The sequence below is a fragment of the Pipistrellus kuhlii genome, unplaced genomic scaffold (assembly GCF_014108245.1).
Source record: "Pipistrellus kuhlii isolate mPipKuh1 unplaced genomic scaffold, mPipKuh1.p scaffold_m20_p_4, whole genome shotgun sequence".
Taxonomy (NCBI): domain Eukaryota; kingdom Metazoa; phylum Chordata; class Mammalia; order Chiroptera; family Vespertilionidae; genus Pipistrellus; species Pipistrellus kuhlii.
Window position 1 is genome coordinate 91,613,138 of NW_023425540.1, and position 18,909 is coordinate 91,632,046.

At 47.7% G+C, this 18,909-nt stretch overlaps 2 protein-coding genes across 13 annotated transcripts in view; one reads left to right on the forward strand and one right to left on the reverse strand.

Annotated features, from left to right (window-relative positions):
- The window catches only part of CRAMP1 (cramped chromatin regulator homolog 1), a 76,034-nt gene extending 65,678 nt beyond the window's left edge, over positions 1-10,356 (reverse strand). For 5 of the 10 annotated variants that reach the window (XM_045571467.1, XM_045571465.1, XM_045571461.1 and 2 more), the window contains exons 1-2: positions 10,044-10,355; positions 7,603-7,949 (exon numbers count right to left, since the gene is read on the reverse strand). In XM_045571467.1, the coding sequence (XP_045427423.1) occupies positions 7,603-7,948 (346 nt within the window). In that variant the 5' untranslated portion in view covers position 7,949; positions 10,044-10,355. Of the gene's footprint in view, positions 1-7,602; positions 7,950-9,229; positions 9,282-10,042 lie in introns of all 10 variants that reach the window. The other 5 variants (XM_036410472.2, XM_045571466.1, XM_045571463.1 and 2 more) reach the window with 4 other exon arrangements.
- A 1,757-nt stretch (positions 10,357-12,113) lies between these two features.
- IFT140 (intraflagellar transport 140) overlaps positions 12,114-18,909 on the forward strand; it is an 86,507-nt gene continuing 79,711 nt past the window's right edge. Inside the window, exons 1-2 of one of the 3 annotated variants that reach the window (XM_036408875.2) lie at positions 12,114-12,228; positions 17,765-17,942. In XM_036408875.2, coding sequence (XP_036264768.1) covers positions 17,796-17,942 — 147 coding nt within the window. In that variant the 5' untranslated portion in view covers positions 12,114-12,228; positions 17,765-17,795. Of the gene's footprint in view, positions 12,245-12,304; positions 12,459-17,764; positions 17,943-18,909 lie in introns of those variants that run through there. The other 2 variants (XM_045571472.1, XM_045571471.1) reach the window with 2 other exon arrangements.

Consider the following 18,909-nt stretch of genomic DNA (forward strand, 5'->3'; position numbering starts at 1 on the left):
CACAGCAAGTAAGCGGCAGGAGACAGGACTGTGGAGGATGTTTACCTCTAAAAACAAAGCTGTGTTACTTAATTTAGGTAAGACACAAGATGTAATGACAATCTGTCACATTATACAATGACTCATTGTCCTGAGCTTTCCTCTGCCGTTTGGTGAACTTCCTTCCAAGAGTTAGGAACATTAAAATCTCAAGTGACAGCCCTAACCGGTTTGGCTCAGTAGATAAAGCATCGACCTGTGGACTGAAAGGTCCCAGGTTCGATTCCGGTCAAGGGCATGTACCTTGGTTGCGGGCACATCCCCGGTAGGAGGTGTGCAGGAGGCAGCTGATCAATGTTTCTCTCTCATCAATGTTTCTAACTCTCTATCCTTCTCACTTCCCCTCTGTAAAAAAAAAAAAATCAATAAAATATATTTAAAAGCAAAAATCTCCAGTGACAGACCCACCAAACATAAGGTATTCAATAATGCCCTGAGCCATCCTCAGCTAGAAAGATGATTCAAGTTCAGCTAATAAAAGTGCGGCTCCAGGTATGCCTGCCTTCCACCGTGGCACAGAATGCTCCCTCATCATCCTTTTCTGTGGTATGAGAGGGCAACTGCTCCGTCACCACACACCGACCTCAGGTCACAAAACCCCGTGGTTTTGAGGCGGAAGGCGAAAATGCCAAGATCTCCCACAGATGCCTCTCAAAACATGTGCCATTAGTGTCAGAAGCTGGAATGGCCAGGTTTGCATTCAGAACGCAGCGTTGTGACTGAGGGACACTCTCTCTACCGAGGTCACACAAAGAAAAGGTACCAGCCAATCCCAGTAAAGGTGTCACCTCAACAGAAGAATGCCAAGCTGCCCATCTGTCTTCAGAAAGCTGCTTCACATGCAGGTGTTCATGGGGAACCCTTCCCAACCACTCACCATGCAGTCTGAGAGCCAGTGCAGATGCTCCAGCTGGCCCTCAGAGCCCCTGGGCTCCGTGACATCCTCTTCAATGACCTGAAGATGACCTGGAGCTTGGTGGTCCCAAGACATGTCCCAGTCACCTCTGCATGCCAGGGGTCTCCACATCGCCCCCCCATCCTCAGCACTCCACAAGGCTCCGTATCCTCAACACTATGACCAGGGGCTGGCCTCTAAGACTCTCCTCCTCCTCCCACAAATGTTTGAGAAAAACACAATGATCCCCCACTTTCTGCTGCTGTTCATCCTCACCCAAGGACTTTTTTTCCATTGACTTTTAGAGAGTGGAAGAGAGGGAGGTAGCGGGGGAGGGAGAGAAACATTGATGTGAGAGAGATACACTGATTGGCTGCCCCCCCCCCCCCCCCCCCCCGCATGCACCCTGACCAGGGCTGGGGATGGAACCTGTAACCTTGACTGGGAATCAAACCCTCAAACCTTGCATGTGCTGGCCAATGAGGAACACAGGCTAGGGTGAAACCCCAATTTTTATTAAAACATATGCCCTCTTCTTCAAATAATGTGAAGATTTCTAATGGTCTTATGTAGGTAATTCTTGATAGCCCATCCAAACCACAAATACCAGAGAATGTCTTTTTTGGGGCATTTCTCACACTGTTCTTCAGTGCTAAGAATACTGCAATTACTTAATGTGATAAAATGCTTCTATGCAGCACCACCATCTATATATGACAGAGATTTTTATATTTGCAACTTTACTATCTGAAATCATTCCTATTATCTTTATATTATCATGGAATCTAAAAAAGACACACCTGCAGTCAGAGATAGACAAGTATCACATGATCTCACTCATATGTGGAATCTGAGTAGCAAAATATCCTGATGAATGGAGTGGAACCAGACATGGAAGCATGGAACCGAGTGTGGGATCTCAGAGGGAAGGTGGGGGAGGATGGGTGGGTGGGAGGTAATCAATCAAGGATCTTGTATGCATATATGCTTGGCCCACAGACACAGATGAGGCCATACATATATGGAGTGGTGAGGGCCTGGGGCGGGGATGGGGGGCAGGCTGGAGGGGGTCAATGGAGTAAAAAGGGAACACATGTAATATATATTTTAAAGAATTATTTAAAAATTAGTTAATTAAATTTTTAAAACTTTAAATAAAAAAAGTCACACCTGTATCACATGAAATGAAAATCCTAAAGTATATTTGGTTGGCAAAGGATAATTCCAAAAGACACCACAGAGATTACATTGCCATATTTTTCGGCGTATAAGACGACCCCCTAATTTTACAGTTAAAACATAGGTTTAGGCCTATATTCTATATTGCCACTTCCGAGGCAACACCAGTTCTTTTTTTAATAGACCGCCTCTCTGACTCTGGCCAATCTGAGCAGGCTTTTTACTAGAACACAGTGTAGCTTTGGGTACAGAACATGTACACTGTGTCGTTTTGACATTAAAAGTCAATGAGCACCCTGGACAGTTTGGATCAGTGCTTAGAGCATCGACCTACAGACTGAAGGGTCGAGGGTTTGATTCCTAGTCAAGGGCACGTACCCCGGCTGCAGATTCCCCAGCCCCAGTAGGGGCACATGCAGGAGGCAAACAATCAATGGGTCTCTCTCACATCAATGTTTCTCTCTCTCTCCCCTCTTCCCTCCCTTCCAGTTTCTCTAGAAATCAGTGGGGGGAAATATATATAAATCCTTAGATGAGGATTAAAAAAAAAGTCAATGAGGTATTAGTTTTGATGTCAAAAGTCAAAAGAAAATTTAGCTGTCTTCAAACCAATATTCAAATGTTACCTCATCTCCTCACCTATACTATCTATCCACATCTTTCACAGGAAGCAAATGCAACCTGTACTCCCCTGAACTTACTAATTTACTAAGACCCTCTGGTTTACCAATATATTCCTCTGTCCTGAACAGCTCCATCTTTCAAGTAGGCTGGGCCACACAGAGATCTCCTGACTTACTGTGCACAGGGAGTCATGTCACACCACAGGACCATGTGCTGGCATTATTTATTGTGTCTCCCACTGTGTGCAGCCACCACAGGGGATGGTGCCACTGGGTGCTAGACAGAGTCAGGGGAATGGACTCCTCCTCCTCCTCTTCTCCCAACAGTCTGACACCTTTCAGCAAAACTTGACATTCCTGCTTGGGTGGCCATGGTGGCTCCATGCAGTCACCACTGCACATGACTGTATTAAACCTCATTTACTGAACCAAACCAGGAAGACCGCAGCGCTCTTGTGACCACCGGACGTGTTGGCCTTCCTCTGTACAGAGTATGGAGGGCGGGAACTTGGAAAGAATTTGTGGCCATACTCCACCCAGTTGCCTGGGGCCTGGCCCCCATGCTTTGATAAAGGGGCAGTGACAGTGATGACAGTGCAGACGAGAGGTGGAACTGCAGCAGGCACAGCAGGCAGTGCCACACCTGGAAGGAGGAGTGTGCACTCTCACCACTCCCTGCCCAGTGCTCCCAGAGTCAAGGCTAAGCAGAGCCCACCAGATATAGAGCTATCTTGATTTTAGGCAATCTGCCTTTCACAACACTCTCCTGAGAACACACACAGGACAAAGCCATTCTGCACAGTGAGTGTTAAGGTGAACACACCTTCAAGCCACTATCTCACCAGACCCATTTTGAAAGTAAGGAACCTAAGGCTTGGGCATGTTGAGCAACTTTTCCTTTGCCCCACAGCTGGGCCAGCCACGCAGCAGCTCTGCGGGGAGGTGTCTCCTGACTGCTGGTTCAAACCTCTTTCTCATATGGTTTGTCTCTCAAAGTTTGACCAAATAAGCCAAAACCGGTTTGGCTCAGCGATAGAGCGTCGGTCTGCGGACTGAGGGGTCCCGGGCTCGATTCCGGTCAAGGGCATGTACATTGGTTGCGGGCACATCCCCAGTAGGGGATGTGCAAGAGGCAGCTGGTCGATGTTTCTCTCTCATCGACGTTTCTAGCTCTCTATCTATTTCCCTTCCTCTCTGTAAAAAATCAATAAAATATATTTAAAAAAAAAAAAAAGTTTGACCAAATAAGAGTGAGATATTGCATAAGACATCTTTTTTTAGTTTTTAATCCTCACTGAAGAATGTTTTAAGGGGAGGGGAGATAGAGAGAAATATCGATGTAAGAGACACATCAAATGACTGCCTCCCACATGTGCCCCAACCAAAGCTAGGGATCAAGCCTGCACCTGAGGTATGTGCCATGACCGGAATCAAACCCAGTCCTCTTCAGGCCGAGGCGGATGCTCTATCCACTGAGCCAAACTGGCTAGGGCAAGACAGCTTTTAAAGACACCCAGAAGCTGCAGGCAAAAGATTATGTGAAATGTAAGTATATTCTGTACAGAGACTTAATGATCCCTAAGCACAAGCACAGTTAAGTCAGCTGACATGGCCCGGTTGTGGAGACAGCAGGTCTTGTGACTAGCTCCCCTTGCAAGTGGAGCCAAAGTTGGGGAGATGGGGTAAGAGGGGCAGATAAGGGGCACATGACACAATGAAAACAGAAGGCTCTATCCCACCTCAGGCACGCCCTCAGCCCAACTGTACTGACAGGGCAGGAGCTTGAGGGAACTCCTGGGACCTAAACCAGCTATCACTGCAGAGAACCTTCTTCTCCCCCATCCACTTGCTCAGACTCAGCCTGAAGCCCCCAATCCCAAAGCCAGGCGCATTTCCCATAGAGAAGGACTGGGAGCCCATTAAGCTCGGCCTTGTAAGGACCTGGTTGCAAAGACGTGGTTGTGGTGTTTGCTCTGCCGAGGCAGGCACTGGTATCCCCTTTATAGACAAAGGAATTGAGATGTACTAGTTCATTCAGAGTTGAACTGCCAAACAGAGAAGGGCATGGGGGCCTCTGTCTCCTGGCCCATGTTCTCATGGATCTGTGAATTCTGGTTTTCAGTCTCAAATGCACTCTTGGATCACTCTGGGCAGCACGGTACGGCTGCAGAAACATTTGCTTTGGCCTCAAGTAGAGTTATTGGTTTCACATCTGCAGCATGCATTCCGTTTAGGTTAAGCATGTCATTTAAACAAAAACTTCAGTTTCTGCACCTATTCAAAAGTAAAGTAACTGAGATGCAAGATGCCTGGCACAGAGACCCTAAATCTTAGCCACTTTCTCTTTATCAATTCAAAATTATACTAGAAAAAATTATTTTTCATTGAAGTTGACAAAAGTCTGTTTTTATAAAGAAAACAAAAAGTTGTGTGGACAGAAGCAAAGCAAGGAGGACTTCCCTTTCGCCACAATCTTCTCCAAACTCACTGCAAGATTCTCACGACTGAAAACTGGCAAGAGCAGTAAGTAATCAACCAAAGGGACCTCTAATGACCAGACTGTGATCATTTCTTAATCATAACAGGAATTATATTTTTCTGAAGAGAAATACAAGAAAAATGCCAGTACAGAAAGTTCTCACTTAACATCGTTGATAAATGTTGTGACTTTAAGTGAAATTTTACCATAGTCTTCTAGAGATAAACAGGAGTTAGGCTCCTAGGGCATCTCATAACCATTTCATCAAGGACAGAATTCAAGGGCCTTCTACACTGTTCATTTCCTTAATGACCCGTGCTCACCACCCCAAATGGAGATTTCCATATCCGGTAAGCCAATGCTTCTCTAAGAATGATTTCCAAAGGTTAGCAGCATGTTGTCACAAGGCCTTCTTTTCTGGCTGCTAATGGAGGCCAGGGAGCAGAGGGTGCCCTGAGGCATAAGGAGGGGATGCCCTGAGGTGCTGGGTGTGGAGAGGAGGATCCAAAGGATCCGGCAGCCCAAGCTCAAGCACTGTAAAGAGGGGCCCACGGGCAACTGGCCGGCTGAGTTCTGTAAAGAAAAGGAGATACATGTCCTACTCCTCTCCTAAAAAACACCATTATATGTATAGCTTAGCTTTATTATTTATTTAAAGAAACATTTGCCTGCTAAAGTAGGAAAATACATAAGTTACAAGAAGCACACATTCTAACAAATTTCCATTTTACTAAGAAAAGTCGATTGCTGCTCCGAGCCACACATCTGGGGACAGGAACTAAAAACAGAAGCACCAAGGACTTGATTCAAGGCTATTCCAGGAAACCTTTTTGCAAGTCACACCCAACCATGCAAGTGATAGCAAACTTCCCCTAACTACCTGCTCGCTAGAAATATAGCAACCACTCAAGTTTTAGCATCTCACAGAGACGTAGTCATTTACAGGTGACAGGGCTTTCACACCAGCACCTCGGCTCACTTCGCAGCCAGACTTTGAGAGAATGGAGCAGTCGCTGCTGTTCCTCATTTCACAGGTGCGGACACCTCTCTGATGGAAAAGCAGATTCAAGAGGCCAAGTGAGTAGACCAAGGTCAGAGGGCCAGGACGACAGGCAGTGAGCTCTGACTGGACTCCAGATTCAGGGAGACTGAAGCCACAAACTCTTGAAAGCACTCATGGAGCTTAACTTAGACACACCTGTAACTAGGAATGAAAAGCTATTTTTTTTTACAAAACAAACGAAGTTAGTAAAATAAGTTATTATTTTCCTAACCAATCAGCAGCTATCACATCCAAACTATATTTATGAGGCAAGTTTTCGTTTCTGGGATGAACTAAACTACTTACGTCTTTAAGTAAGAATACTTACATCAAAATTCTTTACCAAAAAATGAGTAAGGCCATTTCAATTGAGAATGAGATAGAAAAAGCAAGTTTAACGACACACATTTGGGTTCTCTTGTTAGTTTCCAAAATATTTACTTTTTAAAACTATCAGGACCATCTACCAAGGAGCTAAGTGAAAGTTTTTTCCATGAAAAACTCACTGGAAATTTACATTACATTTGCTATCTACAAAAGTGCTACATATTTGGCCTGAAACAAAAGGGATGTTAAGAGCAATTCACTTGTACAATTGAAGAAAAGCAGAACGCTGAAACAGAAAAGGATAAAAGAAAATAATGGAGAACCAGCACATCAGAAACAAAACTGACATGTGGTTTTATTACTTTGGTTAGGGATCCTAGGAAAGCTGAAATCTTCTCAATCGCCTCAGAATACCTTGACAAACTTTGTCGACTGTTGTTCTTTTAAATCAGGCCACAAATGTTTTCACTACTTCCTACCCTAGAGGGGAATTCTTTCCAGGGCATCAAAACTCAAAGGACGTAAAAGACACGTCTTGATGCCCTTAATAACTTTTGAGCCTAGAATACTTGAAGTAGAGGATAAAGTGCCCAAGTCAGATCCTGGAATATTTTTGGCTTCTTATCAACCTTCCCCCAAATAAGTTTCAAAAGCCCATTCCTTTGTTGTATCTCCACCATCTGAGGTCTGGCTAAGATGCTGCAGTATTTTCTCTCTCCATTTCTAAACTACTGTTTGCTACACAAAACAGCCTGCATCATCAATGATCCTTTGAGGAGGGGGGAAAAAAAACAACCTTCAAGAATCTATTGTACTTGCCCAAAGACAGGATACTTCCTGTCTTTTATCATGGTTTAAACATAGGGAGGAACAGCCTCTTGGGAGGAGAAACAGGGCACTTCTCCAGAGTGCAACCCCAAATTGGGGACAAATGCAGGAGCGGGATCAGGAGCTGCAGGGAAGGCACGAAGGTGAGAGAGCGCAGGGCACATCCTCGAAGGGCCTGGGGTCCCCCTACCTTTCCCGCGAGGCCCGGAGCCACTGGTGCTGCTGCCGCCGCTGCCCCCGGCGCCCGCCGAGTCCTTCCGGAGCCGCTTGCTCTGCGGCCGCACGCTGGAGCGGAGGAAGTGGTGCTGGTCCTGGGGGCAGGCGGGCGGCGGCGACGGGGCCTGCGGGCCGCTCGCGGGGGCCGGGGCGCCGCCGCCCCGGGGGGTCTTGCCGTCCCTCTTTGTGCCACCGCCGTCCTCGGCCGGATCCCCGCCGCCGGCGCCCTCGCCCTCCAGCGCATCCTCGTCGGCAGCCCGCTTGCCCAGCCTCTTGAGTCCGTCCTCCCCGCCGCCGCCGTCTCCCAACTTCACTGTCATCCTGCGGGAGAGGAGGAGAGGGGCCCCGGTGAGGCGCCGCCGCCGCGAAGTTTAGCCGCCCGCCTCCCTCTCAACATGGCCGCCGTTGTTTGTTCCAGGTCCTCGCCCGGCCCGCCCGCCGCCGCCCGGCCCGGCCGGCCGCCCCGGACCCGGGACCCCGGACCCCGAGCCCCGCGGCCCGGACCCCGGGGCCGAGGACGCAGGGGCGCCGGGGGCACCGGGCGGCAGCTCGGCGGCCGCGCCCAGATGGCCCTGCCCGCGCGGCGCCCGCCCCAGCCCGTCGGGGTCGAAAGGGACCCGGGGTCCCGCGTCCGGGACTCGAGGTTCGGGGTCCCCGGTACCGGCGTCGCGGCCCAAAACCACTCACCCGACGGGGCCGCGGCTCATGGCCTGCGAGGCGAGGAGCCTGCGCGTCGGCCTCGCTCCCCGGGCCGCCCTGGCCGGCTGGGCCTTGGCGCCCGCGCTCCACCCCCCCAGCCCGACCCCTCCCGGCCCCCCAAACGCGCGTGGCACCTGGCCCGCGCACCTGCCCCCCGCGCCGGCCCCCGGAGCGGGCCCTGGAGTGGGAGCGAGGGGCCCGGATCCACCCCGGCAGGAGGGGAGAGGCGCGGGCTGGCCGGTGTGCACAGGGAACTCCATGGCGGCCCGGCGGCCCGGCCGTCCGCCTGCTTATTTTTAAACAGACATAAAGAATAATAAGCTCGGGGTTTCTGGGAATCGTGGTTCCCAGGGTGGGAGATGGGTACTGCCGCGGGGATTTAGGAATTTAAAGTTTTGGGGTTTTTTTGCAACAAAGGAGCCTGTTGCATGGAACACGATGGAGCCATCCGAGAAAGCGATGGCACAGTATGTCCGGGTCCAAATGGATAGAAGACAATTGTGTTAAAACTCTTGGTAACCATTAATAAAAATTCTTCATTAGCACGGTGACCCACTGCCACATGAAATGTCAACAACAATAAAATGCCATGACTCTGAAAAGCAACCCAGAAGACAGACACACTCAGAAATAAACGAAGAGAATCAGGTACTTATCAACATGATAGGCAGGGAAATAATGTGTACGTGCGATAAAGAAGAAAGACAATCAGATTCCTCAACAGGTGTCCATGCTATGCTCAAACTGTGTTTGTCAAACTGAACACAACTGCTAAGGACGAGAACATTTTCCATTTAAAAGGAAAGAAGAACAAGGCATCAAGGTTAGCAACAAAATACAGTAAACAGGGGCAAGGACCTTTCACAGAAAGGTTTGGAAATGAGTAAAAACCATAGTAATACCTACTCCTGCTCTGATGTATTCAGTCACAAAATAATCTCTAAACAGTTTTCATTTGTTGTAATTGATCTAAATCATTTGAATTCGTGCTGGTTAAAAAAACAGCCCACAAAACAAAACACCCTGCCAACGAAAACAAATAGCCAAACGTAAAGCATTTCATTGCACAGGACTTCTCAGTATTCGCTTCTCAACCTTTCTATTTATGTTTAAAGAAATCTGAAAGGACCCAAAAGGGCCTTCCTCTTGTTTATAATGTGGAGAATCCTATTTCCCAGGGGCCTGAAAGCTACCCACCGTCAACACAAGGGCTCAGGCAAGGCGTGTATCAACCACAACCGAATAAACTTGCCTGTTTGCCAGGTTGAATGTTAAGACACTAAACTAAACACCAAAGGACAGAGCTTTTCAGAATTTAAAGGATATCGTCACATTTCTGAGGTTTCCCCTATGGTTAAAGGAAAACAGGAGGATAAAACCTTTAAAGGAAAGCCTCCAACATTACTTCCTGAACCTGCAGAGATGGAATCGCCTCAAGCCCAATCTCAGCTTGACGCCTTTTGTCACGCTTCGGGAAGGAAGAAGCAATGCCTTCCCTTCTCTAACCGATTTCTGGCTGCACACAAAGCTCACTGCCAAGGCAACCCTTCTCGGTCCGGACTCCCCGGAGTCGCTCCGACAAAGCACCGCGTGCGTAACTACTGTGGCAAGGGAACAGGCCGCTCCTCCGCAGCCCTCACCCAAGCAGGGAGCCTGGCATCGCCATGACAGCCGGTCGAGGCGGCCTACCCCTCTCGAGCCCCAGCCTCCGGTCACCTTTTTCATCAATGCCTCGCAGCAGCCTGGCTTCCCGGGCCCTCCGGGGGCCTCCCGGGTGCCCGCAGATCCGGCCGGGCCGGGCAGCCCCGGTCCCCGACTGCAGCAAGACCGCTACGCCGGTGTTGTGCTCCCGCTTCGGAAACAGTCGACCAGCGACGCCTGCCCCGGCACCGCCTGCCCCGGCACGTCCCCTCCGCAGCCGGGGTGCGGCTGACTGGGCTGCGGGAGCCGATGCTGCCGCCGCCGCTCAGCCTCCCGGAGACCCGGCCAGCCGCGCACAGCAGCAGTTCCGGCTACGGCGGCCGAAGGAGACCGCAAGGGCGGAGCGCGGGGCGGGACCCGGGCGGAGATCGCTGGGAGAGGGGCGGGGCGAAGCGCCGGGGACGAGCACGCCCGCAGTTTTCGGTGAGCGCGCCCGGCTAAGGACGCTCCCATTGGCCATCGGTGGGCGCGCTTGCTTGCACGCACGGACGCTGGGCGGGGGCGGGAGGGTGTTGTCTGCGACGCGGGTAATGTTGTGACGCCGCCTTGCGGCTTTGCAGGCTGGTGCGTCTCTTCGGATTGGTCGGACGACAGCCAATAGAATCAGTGCCTGGCTGTGATTGGCTAAGGCCGTATGACGGATGCGTGAGAAGAAAACGCCGCCCCAGCTCCGAGTGTAGCATCCCGCGCGAAAGAAAAAAGTATGGAAGTGCAACCGAGGCAGATAAATACACTTTTTATTGCGTTGAGTGTGTGCTTTTTAAGAGTTTTGTTTTAGCAAGCAGGTAGTGCTGGGCACTTAGGCCGTTTTCCTCCATTAGGGAAATAAAGGAGTGTTTTAAAAATTCGAGTGTTTATGGGTGGGATGAGAGTAATGATGTTGAAGGACAAACTTGTAGGGAGTAGTTAATAAGCCATATTATTATATATATCGAATGCACAATATAATGAATACACACAATATTGTACTACAATTAGTAATGTGATAAATAAGCTATGTGGGAAATCATAATACAATATCTAAGTGCATCTAAACATCGCTATATACCATAAATTTACACAAATTTATTAGTTAAAAATCCTGGGGTGGTGGCGGAGATGGAGGGAGACGGGGGATAAATTGGGGTGAAGGGAGACTTGACTTGGGGTGGTGAACACACAATACAGTGCACAGATGTGTTGTAGAATTGTACACCTGAAACCTGTATAGTTTTGTTAACCAGTGTCACCCCCCCCCCATATATTCATTAAAAAGGGGACATGGCAAAAATGTTCATAAGGCACCTAAGTAGACACGCAAGAAAAATATTCTATAAATGAAAGTGGGTTTTTTAAAAATATAAACTTCGGAGTCTTCCTTGGAGATGCCTATCGCATCTCATGCAGTGGTATCTACACTTTCTTTTTTCATTTAACAATGGATCTTTTTGCCCTAGAAACTTTTTTAATGGCATGACATTGCTTTGTTTTTCAAACCACAAGGTCAGAGCGCAGTTGTTAATACTTTTAGGGATGTCGTCTGTCTCCATGAGTCAGGTTGGTTTCCAATGGGATGAACCCGTATCGTTATTGGCTGACATTTTCTCGCCAAAGGCGTCCATATGTCCCCCAAAGCATTGAATGCGCGTGAGAAATTAATAACTTCAAGGAAGTGTTGGCTTTTCTCAGGAATACTCTGGAACCACCTCTTCCTTAAGGTCAGACAAAGCAGAACCTAGAAACGGTCTGGGGTCCAGAAGACCCAGCAATAAGATTCACAAGAGAAGATGGCGTTCCGTTTCTCCCCGACAGTCTCAGAAGGTGCCTTCCTCCACCTCCTGACAGAACCTAAGCGGTAGAAAAGGTGTAACTACAGGAGCGGATACCAACAGGTTTCGCAACGCTATCACCCCTAGAAGAATTTCACCAGCTCCCTTCTCTGCTCAGGTTGGCATACCCTGGCCTCTTGGCCCCACTAGCGTTGTTGACTCCGTGGCTGAGATGGGGGGGAAACTGCCCGGTAGAACCTTGGAGCTCGCCGCCGGCGGGAACCCGCTGGGCAATCTAAGCCTCCGCACGAACGTTCCCGATCACTTTCGGCTCTTTCCGGCCTCTCGTGGCGCTTCGGGCGGCCTCGGCCCCCGAGTCACTCACTCGGCTGTTTCCGCCTTCCGCGGGCAGCCGTCGTCCTGGCAACGGCAGCGGCGCTGCGGCCGGAGAGGTGAGCGCGGTCCACGGTGGCTGAGGTCGGGGAAGCGACAGATCAGGGGGGGCCGGGAGCCCGGAGGCGGGCGACGTGGAAGCCGGGCCGGGGACGGACTCGGGTGGTGTCGGGGAGTGTGGGGCCGGGAGGAGGGCGACGGCCCGGAGAGCCAGTCCGGGTCCCTCGCCATCCCAAGTTGTTTTCGTCCGGAAATCCGGCCTCCGCGGATCTCCCTTGGCCCCAGGCGGGTAGGTCCAGCCTAGGGGCTCATGGCCACCTCAGTGGCAGTCCAGGTTCTATTGAGGGTCGCGTGGCCGTGCGATTCCCGGGGTAGGGGCTGACCAGGTGGGTTGTGGGGGGCGCTGGCACAGTACTTGTGTCCCCGGGCAGAGAGAGAATAAGAAATACTTTTCTGAGCTGCACCGCTCCTGCCATCTCTCCTTCGGAACCCCAAGATACAGCTGCATGTCCCGAGGCCTGCGAGCTGTGGCCCAGATGCTGAGACTTTGGGAAGTGTCACTACTAATACCTACACCCCCCCTCGTCCACTCAGCCCCTATTTCCTCAAAGTTCCTTCAGGTTTTCTTTGGCAGCATCTCCAAGCAGCAAAGTACTAACTTAAATTAACCAAATACTACGAACCCCTCAGTTGAATGAGCTTAACAGATTGTTTCCCAAAAGTTGGTTTCATGGAGGTGGTAGAGATGTTGGACAGAAAGCTAGAGCCTAGAGGAGTTAACTGATTAGAGCAAATGGAATTTTTTCTTTCCCCGCAAAGTGTATATATTTACCAAATACTTTTAATGTTCTAGTGACCCTGAGTTTGTTTTCAGGAAAAGTCCACTTGTGTTTGAACTGGTGCAATCAATAGATGCCATTGGCAATGATTTTATTGTTAGTCATTTCTCCTTGTGTTTAGTCTGGTAACTTGTAGTTATGCAGATGATACTGTAGAAAAATGTTAAAATGCATTTATGCATTGTATAAATGGACTCACTCACTCTGGCCTAGTAAACCACTTTTTTATTTTATTTTATTGATCTTTTACAGAGAGGAAGGGACAGGGATAGAGAGCTGGAAACAAAGATGAGAGAGAAACATCGATCAGCTGCCTCTTGCACACCCCCCACTGGGGATGTGTCCGCAACCAAGTACATGCCCTTGACCAGAATCAACCCTGGGACCCTTCAGTCTGCAGGCCGACGCTCTGTCCACTGAGCCAAACTAGTTAGGGCTGTAAACCACTTTTTACAGCTAACAACATCAAGGACATCTTTCTTTGGTAATAAATATCTTCATCAGAGATTCACTTACTGGGGCCTGTTCTGTGAAAGGTACTGTTATAGTCCCCCCCTCTGTGGGGCAGATTCCCTGGCAGGGAGTGGAGGATGGTTGACCAAATACACATTTATAATAAAGTCTCTAGGTACAGCGATGGAGAAGTACATGGTTCTGCCGGGCCAGCGTGGCTCAGTGGTTGAGCGTGGACCTAAGAAGCAGGAGGTCACAGTTTGATTCCCTGTCAGAGCACGTGCGGGAGTTGCAGGCTGGATCCCCAGTAGGTAGCCGGCCAATGAATCTCATCATTGATGTTTCTCTCTCTCTCTCTCTCCCTTTCCCTTCCTCTCTGAAATCAATAAAAATATACTTTAAAAGAGAAGTGCACTGTCAAAACCGGTTTGGCTCAGTGGATAGACCGTCGGCCTGCGGACTGAAAGGTCCCAGGTTCAATTCCGGTCAAGGGCATGTAGCTTGGTTGCAGGCACATCCCCCAGTGGGGTGTGTGCAGGAGGCATCTGATCGATGTTTTTCTCTCATCGATGTTTCTAATTCTCTATCTCTCTCTTCCTCTCTGTAAAAAAATCAATAAAATATATTTTTAAAAAATAGAAATAAATAAAAGAGAAGTACAGGGTTTTACGGGGATGCTAGAAATCAAGACAAAGAGCTCCCTGGAAGAAGGGAAGCTTCCTGAGTACCCAAAGGATGAGTGTGGGGAGAGAGCCTCTGGGAAAGCCGCAGGCAGGAGGAAACGAGTAATGTAAACTTATTACAAAGTGATTTTTATTTTTTTTATTTTTTTTAAATATATTTTATTGATTTTTTACAGAGAGGAAGGGAAAGGGATAGATAGCTAGAAATGTCGATGAGAGAGAAACATCGACCAGCTGCATCTTGCACACCCCCTACTGGGGATGTGCCCGCAACCAATGTACATGCTCTTGACCGGAATCGAACCTGGGACCTTTTAGTCCGCAGACCGACGCTCTACCACTGAGCCAAACCGGCTTCGGCTACAAAGTGATTTTTAAAATAAAAAATACAGAGGAAACCAGATTTAATTTTTTCAAGTGTATTATAATTCTTTCTCCATCATTACAACAAATTAACATTTCACATTTTGCAGAGGAATATTTTCACAAAGTAAACTTGTTAAGCATGAATAGGAATTCTCCCTAGTCCAGAATTTAGACACTTGGCTGGCTGCAACATATTAAAACTCACTTTAAAGGGTTTCCTTTGCTATATGAAATCACCAGGTATTTATCTGGTGTACTTTTAAAAAAATTTTTTTTTTAAATATATTTTATTGATTTTTTACAGAGAGGAAGGTAGAGGGACAGAGAGCTAGAAACATCAATGAGAGAGAAACATTGACCAGCTGCCTCCTGCACACCCTCTACCGGGGATGTGCCCACAACCAATGTACATGCCCTTGACCGGAATCGAACCCAGGACCTTTCAGTTCACAGACCGATGCTCTATCCACTGACCCAAACTGGTTTCGGCTAATTTCTTTATTGATTAAGGTATCACATATTTGTCCTCAACCCCCTATTTCAATCCCCCACCCCTTCCCACTCATGCCCCCACCCCACCCACATTGTCCTTGAGACTTTCATTTGTAATTGTGTTGTTTGAAAGTTTGCATAAGGACTTCACTTAAAGAAATCAGAGCCCTGACCAGTATAGATGTCCCTTAAGTGATGTGTGAGTGCAGGAGACCTCTGGATCCTGCCCCTTCTCCTGACTCCAATCCCCAAACCCACTGCTTCTTCAACCAGAGAAAACACCAGGAGCCCTGGTGTTTGTGATGGTGAGAGCACAACCTGGAAAATTTTGCCTTTGTTTAGTATTCAGGGTAAACATTTGAAATGTGACTGTTCACTTATACCCATATGCTTTCCAACTTCTCAATGAAGGGATTTCCTTCTCTGAATCCAAACTGAGTTTTTGCGCTTCCTCTGATACAACTGTTGTATTACTAAAAGCAATTGCCATCGTCCATCCCCTATGCGATAGAGTGACAGAATTTTGCAGGTGTTGAATACTTATTGTGCGTAATTTTTTGTTGTGGTCAAATTTGCATAATGTAAAATTTATCATTTAACCGTTTTTAAGTATACAGTTCAGTGGCATTAAGTACCTTCACCAACATCATCTCCAGAATTTTTTTCATCTTCCCAAGCTGAAACCCTGTATACATTAAACAACTGCCCCCTTCTATCTCAACCCCAGCCCCAGCAGGCCCTGGCGCCCACCAGCCAAAATTGTCTCTGACTTTGACTCCTCTAGGTACATCATATAAGTGAAGTCATGCATCATTTGCTCTTTTTGTGTGTAGCTGATTTCACTAAGCATAATGTCTTCTAGGTTCGTGCATGTTGTAATGTGTCATAATTTCATTCATTTTTAAGGCAGAACAATACTCCATTGAATATGGAATCTGTTTAACCATTCATCTGTGGATAGGCATTTGGATTGTTTCCATCTCTTGGCTCCTGTGAAAAATGCTGTGATGAATATTTATGTACAAATATCTGTCCAAGTCCCTGCTTTTCTCAATTATTTGTGTGAATACCTAGAACTGGAATTACCTAATCCTATGGTAATTCCACGTGTAATGTGTAAGGAACCACCATACTGTCTTCCATAGTGACCACACAATTTTACGTGCCCACTAGCAATGCAAATGGGTTCCAATTTATCCACATCCCCACCAACACTTCTTATTTTCTACTTTTTGGATAATAGCCATCGTAATGAGTGTGAAGTTGAATAATTTGAAGTGATTAGCAAACCACTCGACACATATTCTCTCCTCCACTAATTAGCTTCCCCAAACTGACTCTAGGGTGTAAAAAATTGGGCAGAAGTCTGACTATCATTTCGTTTCATTCACCGTCCTAGCCCTCCCTCAAAGGTACAGTATGCACATCTTTCCTAAAAATAAAGAGGAAGGAAGGATGGGAGGGAGGGGGAAAGGAGGAAAAGTGGGAGAGAGGGAGGAGTCAAGTTCCTATAACTAATGAAGTTTAGCTTCTCTGCAGTTGCTGTGGGTTTGTTCTTGACTTTCTAACAAAGAAATCCTTTTGCCTTCTGCCACTTGAGAGTCAGAGGTGAAGACTGCCTTGGTTTTCAAGATTTACCCAAAATTGAGTACTAGGTTTTTCTACATATTTCCCTTTTATTTTTTTAAATATGTTTTATTGATTTAAAAAAAATATATATATATATATATTTTAATATATTTTATTGATTTTTGTACAGAGAGGAAGGGAGAGAGATAGAGAGTTAGAAACATCAATGAGAGAGAGTCATCGATCAGCTGCCTCTTGCACACCCCCTACTGGGGACATGCCCGCAACCAAGGTACATGCCCTTGACTGGTATCGAACCCAGGGCCCTTCAGTCCCCAAGCCAACGCTCTATTCATTGAGCCAAACCGGTTTTGGCAAAAAATATATATATATATTTTATTGATTTTTTACAGAGGGGAAGGGAGAGGGTTAGAAAGCCAGAAACATCGCTGAGAGAGAAACATCGACCAGCTGCCTCCTGCATACCCCCTACTGGGGATGTGCCCGCAACCAATGTACATGCCCTTGACCGGAATCGAACCTGCAACCTTTCAGTCCGCAGACCGACACTCTATCCACTGAGCCAAACCGGTTTCAGCTGTTTTATTTGATTTTTTTTACAGAGAGGAAGGGAGAGGGACAGAAAGTTAGAGACATTGATGAGAGAAACATCGATCAGCTGCCTCTTTCACATACTGGGGGTGTGCCGGCAACCAAGTTACATGCCCTTGACCCGAATCGAACCCAGGACCTTTCAGTCTGTAGGCTGACATTCTATCCACTGAGCCAAACCGGTCAGGGCAGTTTGCTTTTATTTGATTTGAAGGTTTTGCTAAAAGAGAACTATATAAATATAAATTATCTGTATTATGATGGAAATACAAACGAGCAAGGGTCACGCATGCCCCGGTGGCAGGGCTTTTTTTTGCTTGTTTGGATGGCAAGAAGTGTTACTGTTTTTCACTATCCCCTGGATCATTGTGGTTCCAGTCCCTTGCTTCTCATTGTATATTTTTCCCTGTTAGAAATGTCTTCCAATAAAATTTCCTGAATCGGCGTGAAGGGAAATTTATAAGTTACGGAATGTCTTATGCGTAATAGTTTCGTGATGCTTTTCTTTCCTAATTCTATACTCAGTCATTTTGTAAAAAAAAAAAACACACCCACAGGACCTGGTTGTTTTTCCCCTGCAGGTTTCAACCCTGACAAGGTCTGAGTTTCACCATGGCGCTCTATTTTGACCACCGCATAGAAGCCCCAGACTCAGCTGGATCTCCTTCCCACATCAGCTGGCACCCTGTTCATCCATTCCTGGCGGTGGCCTCCATCAGCACAGCCTCAAGAGGCAGTGTGGATATATACCTGGAACAAGTAAGTACTAGGAAGCAATGATTGTGAGCTTCTGGCTCTTGTCTCTTTTTGTGTGGTGTGTGTGTAAGTGTGTGTGTATGTGTTTGTGTGTGAGAGAGAGAGACGGGGGTTGAGGAGGGAGAGATTGGTGTGGAGAGGGGTAAAGGTTTTGGAGGAGTAAAGGTGGGTGAGATAGAGTGTAGGGTATGTTGGGGGGAGAGGGAGTGTGGGATATAATTGTGTGTGTGTGTGTGTGTGTGTGTGTGTGTATTCTCACTGAGGTCTTAACTCCAAGTATTATTTTACCTCTGCAGTTTAGGTTTGGGGACAGATTTAGGAATGTTTAAAACAGAATTAACAGTCAATTCACAGTCACCAACCAGAAATGGCCCCTCAGCATTGCCTGTCCATCCTGATCCAGTCTCCTGTTGGCTCATGTTACCTATTTAAAACTACTAGCTGCCAGAACAAATGCCTGCAAACTAGGTGGCTTAAAACGACAGAAATGTATTATTTACCAGTTCTGCAGGTCAGATCTCTGAAATAAGGGGCCGGCCGGGCCTCACTCTCTCTGGAGGTTCCAGGGGAGGGTCTGTTGCCTGGTTTTCATTGCTCTGGTTGCCAGCAATCCTTGGTGCTCCTGGGTTTGTACCTGCACCGCGCCAGTCTCTTCCTCCATTCCCACAGGGCTGCCTCCCCTGGGTGTCTCTTCTATTAAGGACACAGCCATATTGGATTAAGTCCATCCTAATGACCTCACCTTAACCCGATCATCTGCAAAGACCCTATTTTCAAATGAGGTCATATCACAGGGACCAGTGGTTAGGACTTCAGCCTAGCTTTTTAGGAATTAACACAATTCAACCCATTGCCAAAACTTTCTAGATGCTCCTCAGATTTTAATTCTCTTCCCCCTTCCCCCAATTCTCAGTGCACAGTGCACCACATACTTCAGCAAGAAAGTCAGATTTCCCTTCTCACTCACTTC